Source organism: Canis lupus, chromosome 15, assembly GCF_003254725.2.
Source record: "Canis lupus dingo isolate Sandy chromosome 15, ASM325472v2, whole genome shotgun sequence".
Lineage (NCBI taxonomy): Eukaryota > Metazoa > Chordata > Mammalia > Carnivora > Canidae > Canis > Canis lupus.
In genome coordinates this window covers 18,484,933-18,497,325 of record NC_064257.1, presented here as the reverse complement: position 1 = coordinate 18,497,325, position 12,393 = coordinate 18,484,933, and the positions used below count along the sequence as shown (strand labels likewise).

The 12,393-nt window shown below is 46.2% G+C and overlaps 1 protein-coding gene across 9 annotated transcripts in view; it reads left to right on the top strand.

The window, feature by feature from the left end:
- Positions 1 to 1,511: 1,511 nt before the first annotated feature.
- Positions 1,512 to 12,393, top strand: part of CHD8 (chromodomain helicase DNA binding protein 8) — a 62,103-nt gene continuing 51,221 nt past the window's right edge. For 5 of the 9 annotated variants that reach the window (XM_049094563.1, XM_035699467.2, XM_035699466.2 and 2 more), the window contains exon 1: positions 1,512 to 1,631. Coding sequence is in view for 1 of the 9 variants with exons in the window: in XM_035699470.2 (XP_035555363.1) it covers positions 2,391 to 2,586 (196 nt within the window). In the remaining 8 variants the exon portion in view is untranslated. Of the gene's footprint in view, positions 1,632 to 2,158; positions 2,587 to 12,393 lie in introns of those variants that run through there. The other 4 variants (XM_035699470.2, XM_035699472.2, XM_049094565.1 and 1 more) reach the window with 4 other exon arrangements.

The window sequence follows — 12,393 nt, the reverse complement described above, 5'->3', positions numbered from 1 at the left end:
TTAGCCTGTCCCCTCGTGCCAGGAGCAAAACTGTAACTGCCTAGTTTCTGTACATAATCTCCCAACCTCCAAGGTTTCTGTCATTAGTTTAAAATTTCAGGAAGTGAGGGGTACCTGGCTGACTCAGAAGAGGGTGGGACTCGATCTCAGGGTTGTGAGTTCAAACTCCATGTTGGGTGCCGAGATTACTTAAAAAAAAAAAAAAAATTTAAACTTAAAAGAACCCCAGAACACTCCTAACCTTCTATACTTGGGTATTTCATCCATGTAAGGGAAGCATGAGGAAAGTTACTTGGGCAAATTCATGACCTCTATTGATCGTTGCTGGTGATCAGAGACACGGTCATGGTCATGAAACATGATAGGAAGTAGATTCCCCAGCCCGTGTGAAGAAGGGGAGGTCTGATGAGGGCATGCTTGGCTGTCAAAGGCCAGCACCGGGGCACACGTCCGGCTCAGGTGATAGAGAAAGGTACTCTTTTTTTAAGAATATATTTTATTTATTTATTTGTTCATGAGAGACACACAGAGAAAGGCAGAGACAAAGGCGGAAGGAGAAGCAGGCTCCACGCAGGGGGCCCGACGCGGGACTCGATCTCGGGACCCCGGGGTCCCGGGAAACGGACTGTTGATCTCGGGGTCCTGAGTTCAGGCCCCACCTTGGGAAAACTTGGAAAAGGAGGAGGTGGGGCCGCTGGGGTCCCGCTCGGGGCGAGCCGTGCAGCCCGGTACTTACAGGTCTCCGCGGGCGGAGGCCTCCTGGGCAGGCCGTCCCCTCCCCTATCGCCCACCGCGGCTTCCTGCGGCGGGCCTCGTTCGGGCCGAAGACGCAAACTAGACACGGTCGGTGCTCCCTCCACCCAAGCTGGTGGCCGGGGCTCCCGGGCCGCGGGGCGCGCTGCCTCGACCGCGGCCCCGCCCGCGCCATCCCCCACGTGACCTGGGGCTCCGCGGGCCGGAAGTGCCCCCAGCGGGCCCCGGGGCGGCGGGGGCACGGAGGGTCACCCTGTGGCTGCGCGGGAACCCGTTCGCATTCCAAAATAAATAAATAAATAAATACTGTTTTTAGTGCTGCCGTGACGCGTGGGTCTCCTCCCTCCCACGGTGGGGGGGCCGCCGCCGACCGCACCGGGCCCCGCTCCCGACCGCCCGGCCGGACCGCACAAAGCACGTCGGCTCGGCCCGCCCCGGCTTCCGCGTCCCCGCGGCCCGACCCAAGATGGCCGCCCCCGCTCGGGGCCAGGCCGCGCGGCCCGCAGCGCCCCCAGCGGTGGCGGGCGGGGGCGCAGCTGGCGGGGGCCCGCACGCCCGCGAGCCGAGCAGCAGGGCCCGCGGCCGCCAGATCTTATTTCCACTCAGGCACATCCGTGGTTGCCTACGTACCCCTCTAGGCCCTGCAGGACCTCCCCGCCTCCGGGGACTTCCGGGATGGCGCTCACACTACCTTGCTGGGGGGCGGGGCCGGCCCTGCCATTGGCAGGCGGCCCGGAGGTGGGCGAGGCCTGCGGCGTACGGACTGCCAGCAAGCTAGGTTGAGGCGAGGGCTGGCCATGCTCCGCCGGAAGGCGCCTTGTTCTCCGACGCGGTGAGGGGAAGCGCTGGCTGGCAGGGACGCTGCAGGACTGGCTCAGGTAGGGCTCCTGCTCGCGCCGGCTCGTCAGCGCTGCGCCGGGGGCCCCTGCGCGGCCGCGGCGCCCGGGGCGGGCCCCTGGGAGCCCCCGGCCCGCCCGCGCCGCGCTCCCCGCTCCCCGCGCCGCCGGGGCGTGAGGGGTCAGGCGCAGGGGGCTGCTCCGGGCCGCCCCCTTCTCTTTGTGAGGGGCCGGGGGGCGCCGGGGCCTGTCAGCGCGTCCCGGGCGTGGTGCGCGCTGGCGGCGGCGACGAGACCCCCCGGCTCCCGGGTCACCGCGCTTTGGACCCAGAAGTGGGAGGTCAGGGTGGTTGTGGTGGCTTTTTTTTTTTTTTTCGTTTCTTTCTTTTTCTTTTTTTTTTTTTCTCTCTCTCTCTTGTTTGTTGGTTTTGTTCCGACGATGGAGGTGGGTCGGAAAGCTCGGGGCGGGCCGGCGCCTTCGTTGCCGGTTACCGGGTGCGAGCACCGCGGGGGTGCGTGTGGAGAGGCGGCGGCGACAGGGCCGCTCAGGCCTCGCGTCTCCGTTGACAGGTCCGCAGAGCCCGCGGGGCCCGGCCTGGCGTTATGTAAACTCTTCCCGGGCCGGAGACCCCTCCCCCTGCCTCGGAGCGGATGCCGGCCCTTCGTTTACCTGTGTCTAGTGTCACAGAGAATTTTCCAGCCATTGCAGCCTCAGCAGCAGCAGCAGCAGCAGCAGCAGCTCTTGCCTTTAAGCGGCGGTCGCGAAGGGAGGAAGGTCTTCCGAGGAGTGCAAGGCAGGTGCATGCATGTCCAGCGGGTCGGCCGTTTCTCCCAGCGACTGAGCGTAGGGAGCTGGGAGTCGGAGACCTGGAGCTCCATGAGGCGTCCTGGCGCAGGGCTCCAGACCCCAGCGCGGCCAGGCTCTCCTGCATCCTCCCCTCACAACCGGCATCCACACACGATCGCTCTCCTCTGTTGCTCCGGGCCTGTCAGCTCAGGTAGGGATTCCCTGGCCTGTCCGGTTCGGGACCCTCGAGACGCCGGAGGGCTCTGTCAGTTAATGAGCTACCGTCTTCTGCCCGGGAATTTCGTTGGTAGGGCTCACCAAACAGGCTTCCAAGAAAATCGTGGTGTTTTGGACTCATCCCACCTCCTTTAAAACGGGTTCCTAAAGAAAACATTATTCTGTATAAGGAGACCAAGAGGGGCAAGGCATGAGGAAGGCCGCGGGCCAAAGAGAGGGTAGGCGTGTGCGGTGCATCAGGCCCCGGGGAAGGTGTAACACCGGAGCAGGGATTCGATGGAATAGCATGTGGGTACTTGCACAACTCACACCTCCCGCAGGTGTGGTCCGACCTGTGCATCTGGCCTTTTGATTTTGTCCGTTCCCAAATTGACAGAATCCACTTATTTAGACGTGGATAGAAAAGGCTAGAAATGGAAAGCAATTTGAGTTGCTGTGAATCGCCAGGAAACGTAGATGTATTTTCTGGGATAGCCTCTGCAGCGCCAGCAGATGACTGGGTGGGGAAATCTCGGCTTTGTGGTCACCACCATTGCAGGGGTTTGGTTAGAAGAGGAAAGAGCTTTGACACTTAATATGAGGGGTCTGACAGGTAGGATAGTTGCCCCGTAGTCAAGGTAGGATGGTGAGGCGAGTCAGTCTTTAAAAGAGACTGTTGTACCCATCTCTTTTGACGAGGGGGAGTTTTTTTTGTTTTGTTTTGTTTTGTTTTAAGCTAAACTACCACTTAAGATTACTGTGTGGGTGCGGAGAACTACACTTGTTTACTGAAAGAATGAGATTTGATATTATCATCTGTGGAAGGACCGTAACGTTTGTAGAACACAGAGATGATCGTTAATGCTTCCAAGATACTGTTTGTCCACCGCCCTGCAAGAGTCCAGCTGTCTTCTGAGCCTGCATTGACCTGATACCTGGAGGATAAACAACTCAGATATTTTCTGGCCCCGCATCCTTAACCCTAAGGGTCACGCCACTTCTGAACCTGCATTTGGGCAAGTCCCGGATCTGCAGGTCTTTGCATGACCTGCCTTGCACGACTGTGACGGACCTAGTATTTACTGTTTTACCATTAGCAGTCGATTCAATAATATAGCATCATTTCTCATTTTTCTTGGCTTAACTTTATATATATTTTTTTCAATTAATTTTTTATTCTTTTTCCTCACAAAGTTGGTGGTCTTCCTTTCATCCTCCTGTTACAATTTTGTGCCCTTTACTTTTTGTTTTTAATTCACTACTATTGGGGCTTTTTTTTGCTTCTAACTGAAGCTTCTTCTTTTTTTCTTTTCTTTTTTTTTAAGATTTTATTTATTTACTCATGAGAGACACAGAGAATGAGGCAGAGATACAGGCAGAGGGAGAAGCAGCCTCCGTGCAGGGAGCCCAAAGTGGGACTTGATCTGGGGAGTCCAGGATCACCCCCTGAGCCAAAGGCAGATGCTCAACCTGCTGAGCCACCCAGGCATCCCTGTTGAGGCTTTTTTTTTTTTTTTTTTAATTTTTTATTTATTTATGATAGTCACAGAGAGAGAGAGAGGCAGAAACACAGGCAGAGGGAGAAGCAGGCTCCATGCACCGGGAGCCCGACGTGGGATTTGATTCCGGGTCTCCAGGATCACGCCCCGGGCCAAAGGCAGGTGCTAAACCACTGCGCCACCCAGGGATCCCCTGTTGAGGCTTTTTTTTTTTTTTTTTTTTTAAGATTTTATTTATTTATTCATGATAGTCACACAGAGAGAGAGAGAGGCAGAGACATAGGCAGAGGGAGAAGCAGGCTCCATGCACCGGGAGCCCGACATGGGATTCGATCCCGGGTCTCCAGGATCGCGCCCTGGGCCAAAGGCAGGCGCTAAACTGCTGCGCTACCCAGGAATCCCCTGTTGAGGCTGTTTAAGAGATGCAAAGAGACCCTAATTTTAATGATATGTTCTTTTGGTATCTGGTACTCAAGTGACAGTTGTATTTTTATGTAACAAAGCTGGTGCATCAACCATTTACTTTTGCCTGAAGGTTTATTTCATCATTTATTACGTTCTAAATTTTATCCTGGATGACCTTTCCCTACCTTAAGTTCTGTTTTGTTTTGTGTGTACAACTGTACAATCAAGTTGTAATTAAGCTTTTTTGTGTGTGTTTTCTCACTCTATTTCACATAGCCTTTAAGATTTTCATTGTATTCGTGTGGCAAAATAAGTCTGTCTCTTTGTAGTTACTGGATGTTTTCAATTTAAACTACAAAGTGTGTTAGTCTCTGAGATTTCTCATGAAGCTGTTCTGTAGGTAACATTTCTCTTGCCCTTTTTATTATCCATTGCTTTCTATCCTTCACTAGACTCTCGGTTGTTTGTCACATGAAGCAAAATGGTCAACTTTAAAATTTTTTTTTAGACTGATAATTCAGTACCTTTTATTCAGTTTCTTTTCGACTAATTTTATTTTATTTTATTTATTTATTTATTTTTAAAGATTTATTTATTCATGAGAGACAGAGAGAGAGAGAGAGAGGCAGACACATAGGCAGAGGGAGAAGCAGGCTCTATGCAGGGAACCCGATGCGGGACTTGATCCCGGACCCCAGGATCACACCCTGAGCCCAAGGCAAACGCTCAACCACTGAGCCACCCAGGTGTCCCTCGACTAATTTTAAAATATCTTAATTCTTCAGAATGCAGCGGGAGACTTTTAAAAATAAAGCAATTCATTTCTACTCACCAATGTATGTCATTACGATATAATAATAATAAAAAAAAGTCCAGCAGGCATAAACAGAAAGACTGGCATAGATAATTACTTTATGTTGGTCTTCAGCAGGGACGGATATATTGGAATACATTCCAAGCAGTAGAGTGGTGTAGAGAATCTAGACGATCTAACCCCTACAAATTCAGACTAAGTATATTCTCATTAGTTTGTTTGATAGGAGTTTCCAGAACATCAGACTCACTCATAATCTTTTTTTTTTTTTTTAAGATTTTATTTATTCATGAGAGACAGAGAGAGAGAGAGGCAGAGACACAGGCAGAGGGAGAAGCAGGCTCCCTATAGGGAGCCCAGTGTGGAGACTCCAGGACCCCAGGATCATGCCCTAGGCCAAAGACAGACGCTCAACTGCTGAGCCACCCAGGTGTCCCAAAAACAACCCCAAATTTTAAAGATTACTTATGCTTATGCATAATTATTAGGAAAAGATCGGCTTTATCATTGAAAGAATAGAACATCCCTGGGGCACCTTGGTTTCAGCACAGGTCATGATCGTGGGTAGTGAGATTGAGCCCAGAGTCAGACTCTGTGCTCAGCAGGGAGTTTGCTTGAGGATTCTCTCCTTCTACCCCTTTCCCCACTGGCTTGGGTGCACTCTCTCTCTGAAATTAATTAATTAAAAAAAACAAACAAAGAATGAGACATCCCTGAATTATCCCCTCTGTACATTTCCAGAGAAATTTATTGTGTATGCCTTCATTTCATTTGGTATCTTAGTGTTTATTTCATTGTTAAAAAGTAATTAAATGACATACTACTGAAATTACTAGGTGGTAATAGGACTGTGTTTTTTTTCTCTCCTGTATGTCAGCAACTTAAATGTAATAGTTATAATCCTTTTGGTAATGTCCCAATATTATCTAGTAATTTGTAATTCTGTAATAACACCTTTTTGTTTTGAGAGTCTGTAATTCTCCTAAAATTATGTCAGTATCTTTCTGAGAAAGGATATGTATTAACTGAATTCTTAATTTCATCCAAGAGGAAGGACATTCAGGAGCTGTAAAATTTTATAGGTTTCTCAGATTGTCTCTCATGGTCATTATAGAAACCTTTGGAATATCCTGTTTTCATTTTTTTTCCACTGCCTACCTACTTTGGGAATACACTATGTCCTTAGGAACTATTCCTTTGGGACATATTCAGAGGTACATTGTCCCATTAGTAACATGGGAATTTCATTTTGGTTGGTTCTAGAAGAAACCAGTGATTTCAGTAATTTAGCTGCCTATTTAGAGCCCATATCATAACAATTTCTTAATAGAATACAGTTTTCATTTTCTATTACAGAAATCAGATACACAGCAAATATCGACCTAAGTAAACTGAAAGAGAAGATTTTTTTGGATTTTTAAACAAGGGCTACCATGTTTCATGAGTGTGGACCTTTCACTCAGTGTTTTTTTCTTCATTGCTTCCAGTCAGTAGTTATTCTTTTTTTTTTTTTTTTTCCGCCTTGTCTGGGGAGTGGAGAACATTAGTCAGCTCTTTGTTTATTTACACATCAGTTCTCCTATAAAATGTAATGCTTTTGCCTGTTTTTCAGGTATGCCTCCTGTGGAAGGGAGGGTACCTTCTTCATGAGGCTCTAAATGTGTATAGGTAATGGTCACTTCTATCTACAGATCTGGAAGTCATGGTTGTCAAAAGTCTGGGCAGTTGGATCTGGACCTGTGAACTCTCAAGGGGCAGGCTAGTCAGTTGGAGACCTATATGTTCCCACAGCAGGCATCGTGAAGTAAATGGAGTACTATGAGATAGACACTGGCTTCATTCCTACAAACCCAAAAAAAAAATGATTAATTGAATTACCTGGATGTTGCCTTAGACACCAGGGCTGGTTGAAGTCTGTTCCATGGTTTTAAGGTTAAAGGGCTGTACTGCTTTCTCAGAGTCTTTTCATCTTGCCCAGCAGTCCTGCTATTCTAATTGTGAAACTTTTACATCTATTTCAGTATCCCACCATTCTGCTTAGTAGACCCAGTACAGCCAAGTCTCTAAGGAGTGATTTTGCTTTGAGAGAAACCTTTTTTTTTTTTTTTAAGATTTTATTTATTTATTCATGAGAGACACAGAGAGAGAGAGAGAGAGGGAGAGAGGCAGAGACACAGGCAGAGGGAGAAGCAGGCTCCATGCAGGGAGCCCGATGTGGGACTCGATCTCCGGTTTCCAGGATCATGCCCTGGGCCGTAGGCAGGCGCCCAACTGCTGAGCTATCCAGGGATCCCCGAGAGAAACCTTTAATGGTACTCTTTGAAATTATTGGATAGGGAATAATAAACTCCTTTTCATTTGCCTACTATGTGCCAAACATTGTACATTATCTTTTAATCGCAGAGTAACCCTGAAATGCGTGTGATGTTAGCTTCATTTTTCAGAAGCGAAAAAAATAAGACTTAGTGAGGTTACATAACTTAGCCAGGAGTGGGATTCTGGTCTGTCCAACTTCAAAACCACATTCATGACCCAGCCTCCCCCCATTGAAAAGTTCAGTGCTGACCCCTGTGGAACAACTGTCTCTGACCACACTGTACAAGTAGGCATTCGGTAGCCTGTTAAAGCTGTACCTTTAGCAGCTGAAGAACCTTGGGAATGTAAGATTTATTTTTGTCTTTGTATCTCTGTTAAAAGGAAAAAAAAAAGAATAATCGTTTGTTTCCTTTATTTAACTTATTTTGAAGATAAGATTATGTGAAACACTTTAAGTTCTACAGAGGGAATTCACTTGGTCAGTCTTGCAAATAACTATTTTTTAGCCAGTGCAAGTCAGACTAGTCCACTAAATTTAAATTTTCATCAGTCCCATTTCACTGGGGTCATTTTTTGTGCCTGGAACCACCTGTGATAGTAACAGTGCCTTATAATGTTTCTCCTCCCTTCAACACATACTTTTTTTTAAGATTTTATTTATTTATTCATGAGAGACACAGAGAGAGAGAAAGGCAGAGACACAGGCAAAGGGAGAAGCAGGCTCCATGCAGGGAGCCTCATATGGGACTCGATCCCGAGACTCCCAAGATCCTGGGCTGAAGGCTGAAGGCAGCGCTAAAGCGCCGAGCCACCCGGGCTGCCCCATACACTTTTTTTTTTAACATAAATGTTGCAATGAAACAATACCTCGTAAATAATTAAGTCTTTATGTTTTTCTTTTAGGCTGAACAAATGTATGCATACCTGGCCCACTTAAAATGTGTTGTGGCAGGGGAGCATAAGGAGGACATGAGGACTTTGTTACTGAAATTTGTATATATATATTGTTACTTATGCCTGATGCCCACAAGTGGCATCATACAAGGTGCATGTAGTGATCCAGTTAGATATTCCTCAGCTGGAACCCAAAATAATATTTTTACCTTGGTGACCATGTGCCAGCAAAGAATTTTTCTAGCTAACTTGGCCTGAGGGCAGTGATCCTTAAAGATTAGGCTCTTATTTTATGTCTTCATACTTAGGCCAAAACTCTAGAGTTTTACTGGAAAAAAGTCTACAATGAGGCTGACTTGAAAATGAATCCAGGCCCTATTTTTGGGTCATATAGGTATAGGTCATCTGTTTCTTTTTTTTTTTTTTTTTAAGATTTTATTTATTTATTCATGAGAGAGAGAGAGAGAGAGGCAGAGACAGAGGCAGAGCGAGAAGCAGGCTCCATGCAGGGAGCCTGACATGGGACTCGATCCCAGGACCCTGGGATCAGGCCCTGGGCTGAAGGTGACACTAAACCACTGAGCCACCCAAGGATCCCCATCTGTTTGTTTCTTGCCACAGCTTTAAATTGACCGCCACTGAGGTTTTTTTGTGGTTCTAAGCCTAAAAGAGATAACTAAAATTTCATTACTTTCAAAAGTAATTAGTCACACTATAGAAAATAGTCTTTTATGTATATTGCAGATAGCCCAGGTTCTAAAAAGTGAAAATCCTTATGATTTTATAATGCCTTTTAAGAATGTTTCTAGTAGGAAACATGCCTCTGCCCGTTTACTATCTCTGCAGTCTGAGAGAAGCCCTTGCTGTTGCTCAGAAACCTCCCCATTACCTCTCCACAGCCTCACTCCCACACACCTTTGGCCGGATGTCGAAAATACGCTCCTCCAAGAAAAGTACATTAAATGCCCATTACCACCTGATAAGCAAAGGGAATTTGTAGTGAAATCATACACAGTTTTTGCCTTTGTGGAACATACATTCTAAGGGTGGGGGGACATCAAACAGTTAAGTATATAAGCAGTTATTTAATCTCTACTACAAAAATGAAGTTACGGGTTTTACAGGGGAATTTATAATAGTGTAGTAAGGTGATTAAGAGTGTGACTTCTGGGGGCGCCTGGGTGGCTCAGATGGTTAAACATCTGCCTTCGACTCAGGTCAGAATCCGAGGGATCAAGCCCCAAATTAGGCTCCCTGCTCAACAGGAGTCTGCTTCTCCCTCTCCTCCTGCTGTTCCCCCTGCTTGTGCACGCTCTCTCTGTCAAATAAATAAGTGAAATCTTAAAAAAAAAAAAAAAAAAGTGACTTCTGAAGCCACACTGCTTACATTTGAATCTGGCACCACTTTTCTCTAGCTGTGGGATATTTGGCAAATAACTTAATCTCTAGGTGCCTCAGTTTCCTTATCTGTAAAAAAAAATAATTATTTCAGGCTTAATAGAACTAAATATGTTACTGCATTTTCATTGTTTAGAAGAGTGTTTAGCATGTAACGTATACTCAGGAAATTTGGCTGGTTTTTTTTTTTTTTTTTTGTCTGCAACATCAGGGAATGCTTTTCTTTGAAATTATGATGTGGCAAGATATGAAAGTTAAATAGGCAAAATGGAGGGGAACCAGTTACAAGGCACTTGAAATACTTCAGGACAGTGAAGATGGTAAATTGATCCAGAATAGCAGTAGAAACAGAAGTGGATGCATTTTTTCAAAATATTTTATTTATTCATGAGAGACACAGGCAGAGGGAGAAGCAGGCTCCCTGCAGGGAGCCCAATGCAGGACTCAGTCCTAGAACCCTGGGATCATCACCTGAGCCCAAGGCAGAGGCTCAACTGCAGAGCCCCCCCCCCCCCCCCCCCCCCCCCCCCGCCTCCGCCCAGGCGTCTCAGCAGTGGATGCTTCTGAGAGATATTTAGAAGGTAAAGGTAGGATTTTAAGATAATGGATATGGGTTGAGAGGAAGAGGTTTTCTAGTCTCTGCAGCTGTGACTGAATAGGAGATGCTGGAGAATGATTACCCTCCTTGTGTGCGTGGTGGTGATGAAGGAGACCAGAAAGACTACCAAGGAATCAGCCTCCATGAGGTAATAAGTCCGTTGTACAGAGGGGTGCCCAGGTGGCTCAGTCAGTTAAGCATCAGACTCTTGATTCCACTGCAGGTCATGGTCTCAAGGTCATGAGATCAAGCCCTGAGCCTGAGCCCTGAGTCAGGCTCTGTGCTCAGTGCTGAGTCCCCTTGAGATTCTCACTCTTCTTCTCTCTTGGCTCCTCCCCCAACTTGCAAGAAAACGTTTGTTCTCTTTCTCTTCTCAAATAAATACATCTTCTTTTTTCTTTTTCTTTTTTTTTAATAAGCCTGTTATAGGGAGAGTTGGACAAGTGGGTCAGCCACGGAGACTAGAGACACTCACTACCAAGAAAAGCCATTGAGTAAGCAAATAGAGGTAAAGGTCTGGAGTTCAGGGCTGACTTCTTGCTGTGAGATATAAATATGTAGATAATTTGTTGAAAGAAATAGTAATAGTTGAGGCCATGTATGTAAATTAGACATTCTTGAAAAAAAGTGTAGAATGTGAATTAAAGAGGGCCTAGGATCAAACCTTCGTGAACTTCAACAATTAAAGGCTGGTAGGTAGAGGAGAAGGGGGTAGCAAAGCAGAAGTGGCCAGAGATGGAGAAGGAAAACCAGAAAAGTCATCCTGATGTCCTGAAAGCAGTCCAAAAAAAGTGAGTGGGAGTGGTTTTTCTAAAATCTTTGTGACCCTTCTTTGGGTCTCTTATCACTCAAGGTTGCATACTAGGGACCTAGAACATCTAAGTCATATAGTAGGTTTAGGCTGACTGAACCCAGTTAGTTGAACATAATGTTCAAACTTCAGAATCTAAAGTGTAGTTATTCTTGTTTGCCTTAGATTTAATATAGAGGAAGAGAGCCTGAGTGCACACTCAAGTACATAGATATTAGCCTGCTGAAATTAACAAATTATTTTAGAGGCCATTAATCTGAGTGGTGATCCCTTCTCAAGCTGACTAGCATCTTGTAGGTAGATGGAGACACTGGCGAAACCAAATTGTTTTCCCAACAATCTATCCAGCAACATTTGTTGCGTATCTTCTAGGACGTAGTGTTTATATGCCAAATACTGTGTTGTTTCATTAATCTTCATTAATGGCCCTGTAACTTGATTCCCCTTTGTAGAGAAGAATGCACTAGACTCAGAAAGGTTAATTTACTTGGTGGGACAGAAATTTGAACCCCCTCTGACTTCAAAGTTCAGTATACCTTCATGTACAAGTATAACTAAAATATAAAGTAAAAGATACTTCCCCTAAAAGAGTACTTAACAAAATGCCATGAAAGCTCAAAAGAAACTACTTTGGGCTTGACGATGAAGTAGAGATTAGGGGCGCCTGGGTGGCTCAGTGGTTGAGCCTTTGGCTCAGGGCGTGATCCCCGGGTCCTGGGGTTAGGTCCTGCCTGCATCCGGCCCCCTGCAGGGAACCTGCCTCTCCCTCTGCCTGTGTCTCTGTCCCTCTCTCTGTGTCTCTCATGAATAAATAAATAAAAATCTTAAAAAAAAAAAAGTAGAGATTAGAAAGCTTTCAATTACTACATCCAGTGGACATTTTAAATTATATTATACTATAATATATATTAGTATATATATAATATAGTATATATTATACTGTTAGACACTTTTGCTTTTCAATATAATCAGTCAGTCTTTCCCCCTGCAATTCTCTCCTCTGTGACATTGCACTGCTTGCTTCTCTAGCTTTTCCTTCTCTACCTACTTATGTAGGTAGGTTTTGG